Source organism: Hemitrygon akajei, chromosome 13, assembly GCF_048418815.1.
Source record: "Hemitrygon akajei chromosome 13, sHemAka1.3, whole genome shotgun sequence".
Taxonomy (NCBI): Eukaryota; Metazoa; Chordata; class Chondrichthyes; order Myliobatiformes; family Dasyatidae; genus Hemitrygon; species Hemitrygon akajei.
The window spans coordinates 14170158-14188937 of record NC_133136.1 but is presented as its reverse complement, the minus strand read 5'-3'; the positions used below and the strand labels follow the sequence as shown (position 1 = coordinate 14188937).

Here is an 18780-nt window from a genome sequence, read left to right as displayed (position 1 = left end):
AAAGTGTCTGTTAAGAGAGTCTTATTTGCTATTGAAAAGATATGTTCATTCTTGTTTTCAGAATGGAACGGGATGGTATCTTTGCGCAGAAGAAAGCAGAAAGAGCATCTCTCAGGGTCCACTTAAGGGAAAAGTACAGGCTTCCAAAGGTGAAACAGACATTTTTATTGGTGTCAGCTCAGAAAAGTTAAATGATTGTGACAAAGCACTGATGCAATTATTTCAAAGAATTGTTTTCTAAGTACATTCATTGGCAACTTTATTAGATACCTTCTGTACCAAATCAAGTGGCCACTGTGTATGTTCATGGTCTTCTGCTGATATAGCCCATCGACGTCCTGGTTCAGTGTGTTTTGCATTTAGAGATGCTCTCCTGCAGACCACTGTTGTAACATGTGGTTGTTTGAGTTCCTGTCACCTTCCTGACAGTTTAAGCCAGTCTGACCATTCTCCTCTGACGTCTCTCACTAACAAAGTGTTTCCACCCACAGATGCCTCAGTCATGGTATGTTTTAGATTTTTCACACCATTCTCTGTAAATTCTAGAGACTGTTGTGCATAAAAATCCTAGGAAATCAGCAGTCTCTGAGATACTCAAACCACCCTATCTGGCACTAACAATCATTCCACAGTCACTTAGGTCACATTTCTTCCCCATTCTGATGTTTGGTCTGAACTACAACTGAACCACTTGACCACTCTGCATGCTTTTTATGCATTGAGTTGCTGCCACATGATTGGTTGATTACATATTTGCATTAATGAGCAGATGTACCTAATAATATGACCACTGAGTGCATGTCAACCATGTAGCAATCTTCTGTGATGTTCCTGTTGTAATTGATCAAGGCTGATGTCACTGGACCAATTTTAATGGATCTTGCACCAGGCAATCTGACATGGAGTCGAGGTAATCTGTAAAAATGCCTTTTTTTAATTTACTAAGAACAGGGCTCCTGTGCTTAATGGTATTGGTCCACGGCATAAAAAAGGTTGGGAAACCCTGATTTAGAGATGCAATACGGTAACAGGCCAATTACTCCCAATGAGTCCAATTACACCCAGAGTTTCCAATTAACCTACTAACCTGTAAATCTTTGAAAGGGGTGAGGAAACCGGAGCACCTGGAGGAAACCCACGTGGTCACAGGGAGAATGTACAAAATCCTTACAGTCTGCTGCAGGAATTGAGCCCAGGTTGCTGGCATTGTAAAGTGATTGCACTAATCATTACGCTACTGCGCCATCCCTGTTACAACCCTGTCGGGGGTTTCTGCCAACTTTTGCAAAAGTCCGTACTGTTAATTACAGGGCTCCATGGCATAGCGATTAAATTATTGAATTAGTATGCTTAGGTTCAAATATCAGTCTGGATTTATTATGGCAATTTAAGTTCTGAAAATGAAAACAAATCTGAAATAAACCTTTAATGATGGCAATGAAATGTTATTTATTTATTTATTTATTTATTGACATGGAGGCTGGAATAGGCCCTTCTGGCCCTTTGTACCTGTGCTGCCCAGCATCTCCTGATTTACTCCAAGCCTAATCACGGGGCAATTTTCCATTACAAGCTAACATATAAACTAGTACATCTTTGGAATGCAGGAGGAAACTGGAGCACCCAGAGGAAATCCACACAGTTATGGGGAGAACGTACTTACAGGCTACAGTGGGAAATGAACCTGGGTCATTGGTACTGTAACCACTATCCCACCGTGCCGTGGGGTCCTTTAGGGAAGTTTAGTTCTGGCTTATATATGACTTCCATCCTCTTACCTTAGGCTTTGACTAGTAAAAATCTATAGGAAAAGCCAGGAACACAAGTTCAAGTTGTTTGAATCCTGAGGGGCTGCTGCTGCGACCATACACAACAGAATTTATAGAACGAACATGGGTAGGAGAGGATTAGGAATTGGTTGCACACTGGGAAATGGTACAGCGCCTGAAGAGAGAAATTGTCTCAGTTCTAAAACATTTTTTGAACCCGCCAACAATAACAAGATGTACAGCTAATAACTTCTTTAACGCAAGTTCTTGGAGCTCCACAAGGCTAAAAGACATCCTTAACAATATACAACATGCTGGAGGACTCAGCAGGTCAGGCAGCATCTATGGAAGGGAGTAAATAGCTGATGTTTCAGGCCAAGAACTTTCATTAGAACTGGAGAGGAAGGGGGAAGAAGCCAGAACAAGATGGTGGGGGTAGGAGAAAGAGTACAAACTTGCAGGTGATAGGTGACAACAGATGAGGGTCAAGGTGACTTGGGTGGAAGAGACATGACATTTAACGAATCTTATAGAGATTTTGAGGAAGTTGCCAGGAAAGCGGCTGTTGTCTCCGTGGACTTTAGCAAGGCATTTGAAAAGGGCCGCATGGGAGGTTAGTAAAGAAGTTTCAGTTGCTCAGCATTCAAGGTGAAGTAGCAAATTGGATTAGGCACTGGCTTCATGGGAGAAGCTAGAAAGCAGCAGATGGTTGCTTCTCTGACTGGAGGTCTGTGACTAGTGGAGATTGGTGCTAAGCCTGTTGTTGTTTCTCAACTATATTAATGATCTGGATGATAATATGGTTAACTGGATCAGCAGATTTGCAGTTGACACCAAGACAGAGAGTATAGTGGACAGTGAGGAAGGGATCCAGATCAGCTGGAAAAATGGCAGATCAAATTTAATGCAGACAAGTGTGATGTGTTGCACTTCGGTAGGACCAGCCAGGGTAGGTTTTACACAGTGAACAGTAGGGCACAGAGGAGTGCAGCAGAACAAGGGGGGCTGGGAATGCAGCCCCATATTTCGTTGAAAGTGGCATCACAGGTGGATAGGTTCGTAAAGAAAGCTTTTGGCACATTGGCCTTCATAAATCAAAGTACTGAGTACAGGAGACGGTAAGTTATATTGAAGTTGTATAGGCTGTTGGTGAGGCCTAATTTGGAGAATTGTGTCCAGTTTTCACCTACCTACAGGAAAGATGTAGATAAGGTTGAAGTAGTACAGAGAAAATTTACAGGGATGTTGCTGGGTCTAGAGGACCTGAGTTATGAAGAAAGATTGAATAGGTTGGGACTTTATTCCTTAGAACGTAGAAGACTAAGAGGAGATTTGATAGAGTTATTCAAAATGATGAGGGGTATAGAGAGAACAAGTGCAAGCAGGCTTTTTTCACTGTGGTTGGGTGGGACTACAACCAGTGGACAAGGGTTAGTTAAGGATGAAAGGTGAATCTTTTAAGGAGAACATGAGGAGAAACTTCTTCACTCAGAAAGTGGTAAGAGTGTGAAATGAGCTGGCTGTGAAGGTGGTGCATGCAAGCTCAATTTCAACTTTTACGTGAGGTTTTGATGGTAGAGGTATGGAGGGCTATGGTCCCGGTGCAGGCTGATGGAAGTAGGCAGTTTAAAAGGCTATGGCATAGGCTAGATGGGCAAAAGGGCCTGTTTCTGTGCTGTGCTTTTCTATGACTCTAACCAAGAAAACATTATGGGAAACTGTTGACTCCTTGAGCTGTTTTTGGCACAATAATTCAGCAATAGGTATGCTGGTGGTTCCTCAAGGTCGTCATAGCTGGGGAAGTTGTGGGGATGAGCTCCCACTGGCATGCATCTGAAATAGCCTCTGCTAACCAAATCCAGCTCCTGGCTTTCACTCAGCTACTAAGCCCAGTAGAGCCATTCCTACTTACAGGAGATGGGGCGAAGGCGGGTTACTGGCAACTTAAGACCACTCATTTTGGGCAGATGGAGCTTGTCAGCTCACCTAGAAAAAGAAAATCTCTGAACTCAATCCTCCACTGCCTTGTGGCTATATCCACTCATGGAGAAGGCTTTGGGAGTGAACACAAAGGCAGTCCAACACTGAGTTCAATGCCTTCGACTCTACTGGTGCCAAATTGCATTGGTCCTTTGGATTCATCAGCTGTGTGGAGAGGGGGAGCCTCTGTATGGGCAACAGCTTGCTCTCTGTATCATACTGCCCCAGCTTGTGTATTAGGTAGACAGCTAGGATGTGTCATCCACGGTCAACTCAGACCACTGGTGGGCCTCAACAACAGGGAAGCTGATAGGGCAGCACAGCGGAACTATGGTCGTTGATACAGATGCCTCCACAGATCCAGGTTCAATCCTGCTCTTGGGTGTTGTCTTTGGAGTGTGGCCACATGGGTTTTCAGTGGGTGCTTTGGTTTTCTTCTACGTCACTAAGACTTCACGATGGGTTGAATGTTTACTGTAAAATTACATCTAATTGTCAAAAGAAACAAAGGGCATGTGAGGGAGAATAAGTTGCAATAAGGAGAGAAAACCTTTCTGAAACTTGCGGTTTTTCAACAGCAGTACAGTGCAATACATAAAATATACTATAAATAGCAACAAGAAAAAAATAACTAGTACCAAAAGAGAATAAAAATAGTGAGGTCGTATACATGGGCTCATTGTCCATTCAGGAATCTGATAGCAAAGGGAGCAGTCTTTTGAAGATGTCCTTGATGGTGAGGGAAGCTTGTTCCCATGATACAGCTGGCTGTCTCTACAACCCTCTGCACCTTCTTTCCACCCAGTGCATTGAAGCCTCCATTACCAGGTGGTGATGCAAACAGCAGTCTGAAGGCCCTCCTGACTCTTAAGACAATCTGCTCCATCCACCAGAAGTGAAACTTCCCAGTGGTCAAACACTTTAATTCTAATTCCCATTCCTGTGGTGACATGTCAGTCCATGGCCTCCTCTTGTGCCAGGGTGGAGGAGCAACATCTTATATTCTGCCTAGGTAGTTTCCAACTTGCTGCCATGAATATCAATTTCTCATTCCAGTAAAAAAAAGTCCCACCATCTCCCCTCTTCTTCTATTCCCCATTCTGGCCTCTTACCTCTTCTCACCCATCTATCACCTCACACTGGTCCCCTCCTCTTTCCCTTTCTCCTGTGGTCCACTCTCCTCTCCTATCAGATTCCCCTTCACCTTTCCCACCCACCTGGCTTCACCTATCACCTTCTGGCTATCCTCCAGCTCCCACCCAGCTTTTTATTCTGACACTTTCCCCCTTCCTTTCCAGTCCTGAAGAAGGGTCTCAACCCACAATGTCAACCGTTTATTCATTTTCATAGAGACTGCCTGACCGGCTGAGTTCCTCCAGTGTTTTGCTTTCGATTTCCAGCATCTGAAGAATTTCTCATGTTTATAAGTATACTTTGTCCCTTCTTAACTTTGAATCTTCCTTCGGAGAATGTTGCAATAGGAAATCTGGTATGGCAGCACAGTGGAACTGTGATTGCTGGTGCAGATACCTTCAGGGACCCAAGTTCAATTCTGGACTGGGATGTTGTCTTTGGACTGTGACCACATGGGTTTCCACTGGCTGCTTTGCTTTTCTCCTTCATCATTAAGACCTTCTGACAAGTTAGCTGTTTACTGTACAATTACATCCTTTTGTGAGCAATTTGCAAAAGAATCAAGGGCATGTGAGGGAGAACTAATTGTAATAAAGAGTATGAAAAGGGACTGATGGGATTGCTCAAATTGGTCAAATGGCTTCGTTCTGTGTTACATTAAGTAAAACTTCTCTGTCGCAAAGGGTTCTGTGACATAATTACTTAGAGCATCCTGCCCCAAAACACAACTTTAGCTAAAGGGAACATTAATTCTGCCCTCTGTGTCTCCAGTTTTTCTCTCACTTTTCTGGGCTATTTTACAGTCATTATTCACCATGTTGCTTTGTAATACTGACCATTTTTAGGTCCGAGCCACTTTAAGAAAAAAAAAACTGGAAGTCTGACTGAGAAGAATTAGTTGCAAAGATTAAACAGGAAAGGAATCTGACAACCGATTACTGTCAATAGCTTCCTGATCCCATTAGCACCTAGGTAATGATGAACTTGTCCAAGATGCTTGAAGAGCTTTAGATGAAAACCAGGTTCCAAATCCATTTTGCCAAATGACGGAATGAAAGAAGGAATTTGAACCAGAAGCAACTCTTTGTTATAACTACTCCTCAGGGATGACATTTGGTCCTTAGGAGTTGAGGAACTTTTTCTGTTAAAACAGTTGATTTCTTTACTACATGAAAATATCTGCAAAACGTTGATTGCAGGAGCAAACCCAGTTTCCACAATAAATGAGAAATTGGCCTGACCAGTGAAAATACTCAGCACGTTTCATGAAGAAGAAAAAACTGAATATGCAGAAGTGAATAGGAATAGGAATAAGGGAATGGTCACATCACATTTGGAGTATTATGAGCAGCTTTGGGCCCCTTATCTAAAAAAGGGGGTGCTTCAAGCATGGCTGATTTATTATCCTTCTCAACCCCAATCTCCTGCCTTCTCCCTGTAACCTTTGACACCATAAGTAATCAAAATCCAATCAACCTCCAATTTAAATATACCCAATGACTTGGCCTCCACAGCTGCCTATAGCAATGAATTCAAGAGATTCTCCACCCTCTGGCTAAAGAAATTCCCCTATATCTCTATTCTATAGGGATATCCTTGTATTCTGAGGTTGTGCCCTCTGGTCCTAGACTCCCCCACTATAGGAAACATCCTCTCCTAATCCACTTTATCTAGGCCTTTCAATATTCAATAGGTTTCACTGAGATCCCTTCCTCATTCTTTTAAATCCCAGCAAGGTCAGACCCAGAGACATCAAATTCTCCTAATAGATTAACCCTTTCATTCTCATGAACCTCCCTGGACCCTTTCCAATGCCAGGACATCCTTTCTCAGAAAAGTGATCCACAATTGCTCAGAATACTCAAAATGTGATCTGACCAATGCCTTATTCATGTTCACTTCTGCATATCCAGTTGTCGCTTCTCCATGAAAACTGCTGAGTATTTTCACCAGACAGGTATATAGTTTATTTATTCTGGAATGCGGTTTTGCTCCTGGGTTTAACTTTTGCAGACATTTTCATGCAGTGAACTTCAATTCCAAAAAGAACATCACAAGTGAACATAGAAACATTCTCTAAAAGCTGCTGTTGTTGCAATGTGCATGTGTAACCTTGCAAAGGGTGAGATCAGCCCCATAGGTACATTTTTAAATAATAGCGATGCTTCTGTTAAAACAGTGCTTCAGCTCCTATGGATTCAGTGTAAACAGAAGCTAAGAGTAGTACTCCCACAGCAGCCCTCTGCTCTGCTACCCATTTGCAAAGACATTTGATTTCACATTGATCTATCCAGCTACTTATCTGTCTATTTTTTTACGTTTTGGGTGTTTGATGTTTCGTTGAACAGGTTCCATGGCGTTTCTTTGTTTTGTGTCTGCCTGTAAGAGGACGATCTTGGAGTTGTATTCTGTTTACATACTTTGATAATAAATGTATTTTGACTTTTTGACTTTGATTTACTCTTCTACTTATCCATTTATCCATTTCTAATCTATTTATCTGCATAAGTATTTATTTACTTACTTAATTAATTAATTAATTAATTCTATGCAATGATCCATGTCCATTTATTTAACTTATTTAGTTTTTAGATTAGATTTGATTAGATTCAACTTTATTGTCATTGTGCCAATGAAATACAGCTAGCATCTAACCAGAAATGCAAAGAATAGTGTTATTTACAAAATAACTGTGAATAAAAAGTAAGTGTTACAGCACACAAATATAAAAGTACTGAGACAGTATAATATGGGTGCAATACTGCTTAGCGCTGTGATGTGAGGTTCAGCAGGGTCACAGCCTCAGGGAAGAATCTCTTCCTGTGCCTGCTGGTGAGGGAGCAGAGGCTCCTGTAGCGCCTACCGGATGGGAGGAGAGTAAAAAGTTCATGGTTAGGCTGAGATACATCCTTGATAATGCTTTTTGCCCTGCCCAGGCAGTGTTTATGGTAGATGTTCTCAATGGTGGGCAATTGGGTGTCAATAATCCACTGGGCAGTTCTCACCACACACTGGAGTGCTTTGTGGTCCGATATGGGACAATTGCCATACCACACTGAGATGCAGTTGGTGAGTATGCTCTCAATGGTACAACGGTAAAGGTCCGTCATTGCCCTGGGACAGAGGTGAGCTTTCTTGATTCTCTGCAGGAAATAAAGGTGCTGTTGCGCCTTTTTGATCAGGATGGAGGAGTTCAGGGACCAGGTGAGATCCTCGGAAATGTGGACACCAAGGAATTTGAAGCTTGATACAGCTACTACAACTCCGCTGATGTAGGTGGGGATGTGAGTGTGCCTGAAGTCCACAATGATCTCCATGGTCTTTTGGGTGTTAAGGGCCAGGTTGTTGTCGGCGCACCATGCAGCCAGGTGCTGGACCTCATCTCTGTAGACCATCTTCGTCATCCCCTCTGATCAGGCCGACCACTGTGGTGTCATCTGCGAACTTGATTATGGAGTTAGAACCATGCACAGGAACACAGTCATAGATGAAAAGGGAGTACAGAAGAGGGTTCAGCACACAGCCTTGAGGCACACTGGTGTTAAGGGTGAGAGTGGAGGAGGAGAGGTTGTCTAACTTAACAGATTGGGATCTGTTAGTCAGAAAGTCCAAGGTCCAATTGCAGAGGAATGAGCTGATACCAAGCTGGCAAAGTTTGGCAATCAGCTTAGAGGCGATCACAGTATTGAATGCCGAACTAAAGTCAATGAATGTAAGACGTAAGAGTTGGGGCTGTCCAGGTGGGTCAGGGCAGAGTGAAGTGCTGTGGAGGTGGCGTCCTCTGTTGACCTGTTGGTGCGATACATAAGTTGATGGTGTTCCAGCGTAGTGGGCAGACAGGATTTCAGATGTGATAGAACCAGTGTCTCAAAGCACTTTGCAATGATGGGGGTGAGTGCAACGGTGCAGAAGTTGTTCATTTAGTTATTTATTTAGAGATACAGCACAGTAACATTCCCTCTGGCCCAACAAGCTCATGCTACCCATTTACACCTATGTGACCGATTACCCTACAACCTGTATATAACCATATAACAATTACAGCACGGAAACAGGCCATCTTGGCCTTTCTAGTTCATGCCGAATGCTTACTCGCACTTAGTCCCACTGGCCTGCACTCAGCCCATAACCCTCCATTCCTTTCCTGTCCATATACCTATCCAATTTTTTTTTTAATGACAAAATTGAACCTGCCTCTACCATTTCTACTGGAAGCTCATTCCACACAGCTACCATGCTCTGAGTAAAGAAGTTCCCCCTCGTGTTACCCCTAAATTTCTGCCCCTTAACTCTCAACTCATGTCCTCGTGTTTGAATCTCCCCTACTCTCAATGGAAAAAGCCTATCCACGTCAACTCTATCTATCCCCCTCATAATTTTAAATACCTCTATCAAGTCCCCCCTCAACCTTCTACACCCCAAAGAATAAAGTCCTAACTTGTTCAACCTTTCTCTGTAACTTAGGTGCTGAAACCCAAGTAACATTCTAGTAAATCTCCTCTGTACTCTCTCTATCTTGTATGTCTTTACAATGCTGTTTTAATATGATAATGTCACCTGCACCTTGAGCTTAATGTTGTAATATTCTATATGTTTGCTTGTTAGCGCTAACATGTCAATATTTGGGAAATAAAGACTCAAAAGGCAAGGGATCATCTAATTCAATCAAGCATAAGCAAAACAGAAATAAAAGTTCAATACACAAGTTTTAAAAATAAAAATGATATGTTATTTCTTTCAAATTTGGATTGTTCTTGTATAGAGCGAACAGGATGAAAATCAAATACTAATGGCGGGAGATGACATTGAGCTGCCTGAGGAGCTGAAGAAGATGGTACATGAAGACCAGGAGGAGGAGGAAGTCAAGGAGTCTTTTATTGGACAAATTCAAAACCTTCAGAATATGGATGTAGACCAAATAAAAGAAAAGGCTCAGGCAACAATTACTGAAATAAAGCAGGCTGCCGAACAGAAATGTTGCTTAATGTGAGCCAGTGTTACTTTCTCAGTTTCCAGTTCTGGTGGTAACTGCGATACTCCCCTGTAGGCATACAACTCACCCAGTGTGTAGCAGTCCAGTATGTGCGTTCTTCACATGAACAGTTTCATGAGGAATTACTCGATTTTTCCACACAGCCCTCCACATGAGTTATTAATATAACACCAAGATATATTTCATCTTCTGTAAACATGCATATATGAATTTAACTAGTAGAGATTAACATTAATACAATACACAAAAATACAACTGCAGATGCTGTGGATCAAAGAATACGTACACAACACTGGAAGAACTCAGCAGGTCAGGCAGCATCCGTGAGAAAAGAGTAGCCAACGTTTCGGGCCGAGACCCTTCATCAGGAATGGGGGGGGGGGGAAGAGAGGGCCGAAGCCCAGTAATAGAGATAGGGGAGGGGGAAGGGCTAGAGGTGCCAGGTGGAAAACCAATCAGAGGAAAGATAGAGGGGTAGGGGATAAGCATGAAAGAACTGTAGAGATAAAGAAGCAGAAAGTTGAAAGGGGAGAGAGGCAGAGAGGGACCTGGGATAGGGGAAGGGGGAGGGGGAGGGAATTACCAGAAATTAGAGAATTCAATGTTCATACCACCAGGCTGGAGGCTACCCAGACGGTAGATGAGGTGTTGCTCCTCCAACCTGAGTTTGGCCTCATCATGGCAGTAGAGGAGGCCATGTATGGACATATCTAGATGGGAATGAGAGGCAGAGTTGAAGTGGGTGGCAACCAGGAGGTCCTGTCTATTGTGACGGACGGAGCGGAGGTGCTCGACGAAGCGGTCCCCCAATCTGCGCCGGGTCTCGCCAATGTAGAGGAGGCCACACCGAGAGCACCGGATGCAATAGACGACTCCAGCAGACTCGCAGGTGAAGTGTTGCCTCACTTGGAAGGACTGTCTGGGGCCCGGAATGGTGGTAAGGGGGGAGGTGTGGGGACAAGTGTAGTGGTAGCCTCCAGTCTCAGGTTGGAGGAGCAACACCTCATCTACCGTCTGGGTAGCCTCCAGCCTAGTAGTATGAACATTGAATTCTCCAATTTTCAGTAATTCCCTCCCCCTTCCCCTATCCCAGGTCCCTCTCTGCCCTTTCAACTTTCTGCTTCTTTATCTCTACAGTTCTTTCATGCTTCTCCCCTCCCCCTCCCCCCTTTATCTTTCCTCTGATTGGTTTTCCGTCTGGTGCCTCTAGGCCCTACCCCTCCCCTATCTCTATTAGTGGGCTTCCGCCCTCTCTTCCTCCCCATTCCTGATGAAGGGTCTCAGCCCGAAACGTTGGCTACTCTTTTCTCACAGATGCTGCCTGACATGCTGAGTCCTTCCAGCGTTGTGTACGTAACATTAATACAATGTTGGGTTTATATACTCTGTTGGATTGTCGTTCAAGGAAATGACTGGACCACCTCCAATTGATAGTTGCTATTTGTCTTTAAAATATTTAGTTAACATTGAAAATAAAAAAGAACTGAAAACACTGAAAATCTGAAACAAAAAGAAAATACCAGAAATACTCAACAGATTAATCAGCATCTGTGAAGAGAGAGACATTTCAGGACAAAGATCCTTTAATACTTTGTCATAAGATCTATGAAATCTTGGCCCTGGTTGTCTCTCCATAGTTGCTGCAACTTCATCCATTTATTCCAGATTTCCAGAGTTTGCACAAGTGATCTGGGGCCCATCATCTCGACCGGTTCCTTACCTTGTTGTCCTTTACCCTGACACCTGAAATAAGGAAGAAAAATATCTTTATTGCAACTTTTATTTTATCGTATAGATCCAGGGGTTCACAACCTGGGGTTCATGGAACCCTTGCTCATGCATTGGCCTATGGCATAAAAATGGTTGAAAACCTCTGATGTACAGAGACAAAGCATACTTTTAAAGTTCCTTTTGAAAGCTTTACATAAACCTGCAGTCAACATTTTGGGTAAATCATGCATATTGGCACATTGGCTTCTTGTCTTTTCGACCTGATAAGGTGATGGTCAAGTTACTAGTTGGGCATTTTGGGTCCAGAGATGCAAGTCTGAGTTCCATCTCGGACTGAGGAAGTTAAGTTCAAGTAATTAAATAAATCTAATAATTAATACAACAAAATCTAACTAAAAGCTAATCTTTGACTGTAGATGAGGGAGATACAGGAGTGTGGGGAGAATAAAAGAGATTAGTACACGTGAATGTTTGATAGTCGGCAGAGACTTGGTTGGCTGAAAGTCCTGTTTTCACTTTATATCACTCTGCACTGCAGGGGTTCCCAACCTGGGGTCCACAGTACCCTTGGTTAATGATAAGGGTCCATGGCATAAAAAAATAGTTGAGGACTCCTGCCATAGAGCTATTATTTAAGACCGTAGGACAATAAGTCATAGGAGTGGAGGTAGGCCATTCAGCCCATCAAGTCTGCTTCACCCTTCTTTCATGACTGACTTATTATCCCTCTCAACCCATCTCCTGCCTTCTCCCCATAACTTTTGCTACCCTTGCTAATCAAGAACCTATCAACAAACAAGAGAAGATCTGCAGATGCTGGAAGTCAAAGTAATACACGCAAAATGCTGGAGGAGCTCAGCACGCCAGGCAGCATCTGTGGAAAAGCGTGAACGGTCGACATTTAGGGCCACAACCTCTGCTTTAAATATACCCAATGACGGACTCCACGGCCATCTATGGGATTAAATTCACAAACCCTCAGGCTAAAGAACTTCCTCCTCATCTCTGTTAAAAAGGAGTGTCCTTCTATTCTGAGGCTGTGCCCTCTGGTCCTAAACTCCCCCACTACAGGAAACATTCTCTCCACATCTACACTGTCAAGGCTTTTCAATATTCAATGTTCTATGTGGGTAAATATGAAACACCTATTTGTTCCAAATATAGCAACACTGAACATTCAAAACCAGTGTGAATTGATCCATGGGATCAAATAAAAACCAATAACAAAGCAAAACACTTGACAGATTAAATAATGAATAACTTGTGAGAGTGGATTATCAGGCAACATAACTGCCATGAATGAGTAAAATCCTCCGTGGAGAAACTGCGACAGTTACTTGCTGTCTCTTGTCATTCATTCTGAGCCAAAGTTGGTTGGGGTATATATTTGAATTGCAGTAAGATAAACTGGTCACAGATCATTAATCTTAATGATAGGAGCTACCCAAATATATTACTGTATTTTGTGTTTTATACTTTTAACTATTTTCTGACTGCCTATAGCAGGGGTTCCCAACCTGGGGTCCATGGACCCCTTGCTTAATGATATTGATCCATTGCATTAAGAAGGATGGGAACCCCTAGCCTATAGCAAGGCAGTAATTTCAAACTTAAACTATATTTTCCTGCCCCTTGAAGCAGATGCATTGTATGGGGTGCCATAGTACAAACCATTGATCAGTCCTGAATGAATAAAAAACTCTGAATCTGGAGAGTTCTAAACTTTAGATGATTGTGTGAAGGACCTGAATTTTGTAGACATGATGCATAACACTGTAAACTTTTAGAGTCTGTGCAGCAAAATGTGCAAATTTAGAAAGTGCTCCCTTTCATTCTGCACTTTTCTACAGTGTGTGCTATTGCCAAGGAGTTTCATAGCAGCCTCCAGAATCAGAATTGCAAATATTTTTGGCATTTGCTATTTTTCCTGAAAATTTGCTGAAAAATGTTGTATTTTGTTTAATGATTGCTGAGTCTTTAAGCCATAGATAGCACTTGGCTAATGCTCTGGCATTAAAATAATTAATTTTATGTACATTTAAAAATAATTGATTTTAATGATGGTTCACTTTGTAGTCAGGTGATGATATTTCAGTATGCATCTTAATCTTATGTATGTTTTACAATATACAATAAATCTTTTAATTAGTTAAAAACACTGTTTTTGTCTCCTGCTTTATTATTTGGGAACTCTTCCATGGCTCAGCAGTCAAATCAATGACATCACAGTGCTGAATGTCAGGGATCCTTTGGATTGATGATGGGCAAGTCCCCATGCAGTAAGCAGGAAGCTTACATGGTTGGACCTCTGTGAACAGCTTTCGTTGAAGTTTGTGTTGAATGCTGGTCCTTTGCAGGCAGCGTGGTCGCATAGTAGCTCGCTCAACACTTTGTAGCACCAGCGATTGGGGATCAACTCCTGCTGCTGTTTATAAGGAGTTTGTACGCTTTCCCCATGACCATGGGGGTTTCCTGCAGCTGCTCCAGTTTCCTCTCACAGTCCAAAGACATATGGGTTAGGGTTAGTAAGTTGTGCACATGCTATTTTGACACTGGAAGCACAATGACACTTGTGGGGTTCCCCCCCCCCCCCAGAATATTCTTGGACTATGCTTTTGCAGCAGAAGTACAATGTAATACATTACTATAGCACTGTGCAAAAATCTTAGGTGCATGTATTACACTGTACTGCTTCCACAAAAAAAAACAAATTACATGGCATATGTGGGTGATGATAAACTTGATTCTGATATGGGTCTCTATTGTGGACTGAGAGTGGGAAGGGGGCAGGGAGAGGGCAATCATGGCTGGAAAAAGGGAAAGGGAGAGGGGAGAGAGCAGGCAGCACCGGTGTGATACTGTTGAATATTTACAGAAACGCCCAATCATGTGAGTGACTTTTCATGGAGTCCTAACAACAATGGTCTCCCCTCCATGTTGCCAGTTTTTCAACTTGGAAATACCTCACAGTTCCATCACCATTATTGGCTTTCAACACTCCTGAGAGATTCAAATAATTACACAGTTGGCAGCAATTCATGCTGTCCTGTCTAAGGAAGATATACAAACTGTATCTTGAATACTATCACCTTTTCTAAAGTTAAATCAAGTGATACAGGCAACAGCAGAGCTTCACTTCCAGATGAGCTCAATGACTTCTATGCTCACTTTGACCATCACGAACCACAGCAGCACCCAATGACCCTGCGATTTCAGTCTCTGAGGCCAACATGAGAGCATCCTTCAGGAGAATGAAGCCATGGAAAGTATTCGGTCCAGATGGAGTACCAGGCCGAGTATTAAAGGCCTGTACTGATCAACTAGCAGGAGTGTTCATTGAGAACGTTAACTTCTTACTTTGGCAGTCCAAGATACACACCTGCTTCAAGCAGGCTTCAATTATACCCATATCCAAGAAGAACATAGTAATTTGCCTCAAAAACTATTGCCCAATAGCACTAACATCCACAGTGATGAAGTGTTTTGAGAGGTTGGCAATGAAATATATCTACTCTTGCTTGAATGGCAATTTATATCCACTCCAATTTGCCTTCTGGAGAAACAGGTCCACAATAGATGCTATCTCATTGACTCGTCAGTCAACCCTTGAACATTTGGACAGCAAAGATACATATACCAGTATGTTTTGTATTGTCTACAGCTCAACAGTCAATACCATCATCCCCTCAAAACCTGTCAATAACTCCTCAACCTTGGCCTCAATGCCTCGGTGCAATTGAATCCTTGATTTCCTCATTTGCAGACCCCAATCAGTTTGGATTGGCAACAATATCTCCTTCACAATCACCATCAGCATGGTGAACCACTAGGCTGTGTGCTTAGGCCCCTGGTCTACTCCCTTTGCAGCTATGAGTGTGTGGCCAAGCACAGCTCCAATGTCATATTCGTTTGCTGATGACACCATTGTCGTAGGGCAAATCAAAGACGGTGATGAATCAGCATATAGGAGGAAGACTGAACATCCTGTCTGAGTGGTGACACAACAACAACCTCTTACTCAATGTCAACAAGACCAAAGAGCTGATTAGTGAGTTCAGGAGGAGGAAACCAGAAGTCCATGAGCCAGTCCTCATCGGAGGAACAGTGGTGGAGAGGGTCGCCAGTTTTAAATTCCTCTGTATTGTTATTTAGAGAACCTGTCCTGGACCCAGCATGTTAGTGCAATTACAAAGAAAACATGGCAGTGCCTCTACTTTCGTAGAAGTTTCTGAAGATTCAGCATGCCATCTAAAATTTGGACAAACTTCTATAGTTGTGTAGTGAAGAGTACATTGACCAGTTGCATCACAGCAACCTGAATCCTATAGCTATATCAGAGTTCAAAAGTCAAAGTAAATTTATTTTCAAAGTACGTATAAGTCACCACATACAACCCTGAGATTAATTTTCTTGTGGGAATACTCAATAAATCTGTAGAATAATAATCATAACAGAATCGATGAAAGACCAGACCAAATTGAGCACTCAAGCAGTGTGCAAAAGACAACAACTTGTGCAAATACAAATAATAATAATAATAATAATAATAATAATAATAATAATAAATAATCAATAAATATTGAGAACATGAGATGAAGATTCCTTGAGAGTGAGTCCACTGGTTGTGGGAACATTTCAATGATGGGGTGAGAGAAGGTGGGTGATATTATCCCTATTGGTTCAAGAGCCTGATGGTTGAGGGGTAATAACTGTTCCTGAACCTGGTGGTGTGAGTCCTGTGGCTCCTGTACCTTCTTCCTGATGGCAGCGGTGAGAAGACAGCATGGTCTGGGTGGTGTGGTCTCTGCTTATTGATGCTGCTTTCCTATAACAGCATTTCATGTCGACGTGCTCAGTGGTGGGGAGGCCTTTATTGGTGATGGATCCACTACTTATGTAGGATCTTCCATTTAAGAGCACTGGTGTTTCCATTCCAGACCATGGTGCAGCCTGTCAATATACTCTCCACCTCACATCTATAGAAGGGGGTGGGAAGAATCTCATTAAAACCTACCAGATTCTAAAAGTCCTGGACAGAGTGAGTGCTGAAGAGTTTGGGATCTGAAGTCACACCCTCCGAATAAGGGGACACGTTTTCTGAACTGAAACATACAGTGAAATTTGCATCAAAGACCAACACAGTCTGAGGACTTTCTGAGAGCAGCCCACAACTGTTGCCATGCTTTTGGCACCAACATAGCATGCCAACAACTTACCATCCCTAACCCGTATGTCTTTCCAGGAGGAAACCAGAGGACCCAGAGTAAACCCATGTGGTCATGGGAAGAACGTTCTAACTTATAAGAACATAAGAATGTAAGAAATAGGAGCCAGAGTAGCCCATCTGGTCAGCTGAGCCTGCTCCGCCATTCATTAAAATGATGGCTGATCTGGCCATGGACTCATCTCCACAAACCTGCCTTTTCCCCATAACCTTTATTTCCTCTACATACTCCTTACATACCTTGGTGGAATTGAACCCAGGTTGTGGTGCTGTAAAGTGCTACATTAGCCGTTACATTTATTAACAAAATTGCATGGTAACCACTATTGGCCTCTCCAAGATTTCCTGCAAATCAAATATCACCATCTTGGTTAGGTGATTGTTTCCTCACCACTTACTAAATTCTGTTCTAGCACTCTCTATCACTGTGAACCACATAACCTCAAGGACCTCAATGGATCACTGAAAGGTTCAGCATCATGTTTGCAAATCAAGGACTGATGTGCAATAAATGAACCTTCCTAAGGTCCTTCTTGAAGTGTTAATCTTCAATACTGATAGTGTTTTTATTCAAATAATAATAACTCCTTTATTACATTTTACAGTTTTTTTCTTGAATTTCTTTAAAGCTTGAAGGATGATTACAGTGATTCCTATTTCAACCGGAGAGGAGATTTGATGGAGGTGTACAAAATGATGAGATGTAGTGACAGGGTGAGTGCAGAAAGGCTTTTTCCACTATGGCTGGGTAAGACTAGAAATCAAGGTCATGGGTTAAGGGTGAAAAGTGAAATGTTTAAGGGGAAAATGAGGAAGGAACATCTTCACTTGTAATGGTGAGACTGGTAAAAAGAATGAGAATTTAGAACAAGAAGGTGGGGAAGGTGAGAATGAAGTACAAGGTGGTAATGATAGGTGAAACTGAGAGAGGGGATGGGGTGAAGCAGAGAACTTGGAAGTTGAGTGGTGAAAGAGATAAAGGGCTGGAGAAGGGGGAATCTGAAAGGAGAGTGTGGAAGACCATGGAAGAAGGGGAAGGGGAGGAGCACCAGAGGGAGGTGATGGGCAGGTAAGGAGATAAGGTGAGAGAGGGAAATGGGAATGGGAATGGTGAAGGTGGTAGGGGGGATTACTGGAAGTTCGAGACATGCTATCAGGCTGGAGGCTAACTGGACGGAATACAAGATGTTGCTCCTCCAACCTGAATGTGTCCTTATTGTGGCAGTATGGCATTGGACTAAATTGAATTGACTTTATTTCTTACATCCTTCACATACATGAGGAGTAAAAATCTTGACGTTACGTCTCCATCTAAATGTGCAATTTATAGTCATTTGTAAAAACTGTATGTACAACAGGACAGTCAATATAACATAGAAATACAATTGTATCAGCGTGAATTAATCAGTCTGATGACTTAGTGGAAGAAGCCTGTTGGTCCTGACTTTTATGGTGCAGAACCATTTCCCAGATGGTGGCGGCTGGAACAGTTTGTGGTTGGGGTGACCCAGGTCCCCAGTGATCCTTCAGGACCTTTTTATGCACCTATCTCTGTAAATGTCCTGAATAGTGGGAAGTTCACATCTACAGTTGTGCTGGGCTGTCCGCACCACACTCTCTGCAGAGTCCTGTGATTAAGGGAGGTATAGTTTCCATATCGGGCAGTGATGCAGCCAGTCAGGATGCTCTCAATTGTGCCCCTGTAGAAAGACCTTAGGATTTGGGGACCCATACTAAACTTCTTCAGCCATCTGAGGTGAAAGCATGTACAGTCCATGTGAGATCCTCAGTGATGTGCATGTCGAGAAACTTAAGGCTGTTTGGCTTCTCAACCCCAGATCCACTGATGTCAATAGGGGTTAGCCTGTCTCCATTCATCCTGTAGTCCACATGCAGTTCCTTTGTTTTTGCAACATTGAGGGAGAGGTTGCTTTCTTGGCACCACTGGA

General features: G+C 42.7%; 1 protein-coding gene across 1 annotated transcript in view; it reads left to right on the top strand.

Moving 5' to 3' along the window:
• cplx4a (complexin 4a) overlaps positions 1-10209 on the top strand; it is a 35827-nt gene extending 25618 nt beyond the window's left edge. The window contains exons 2-3 of the mRNA XM_073063925.1: positions 62-149; positions 9646-10209. Coding sequence (XP_072920026.1) covers positions 62-149; positions 9646-9873 — 316 coding nt within the window. The 3' untranslated portion in view covers positions 9874-10209. The remainder of the gene's footprint in view (positions 1-61; positions 150-9645) is intronic.
• Positions 10210-18780: the final 8571 nt, after the last annotated feature.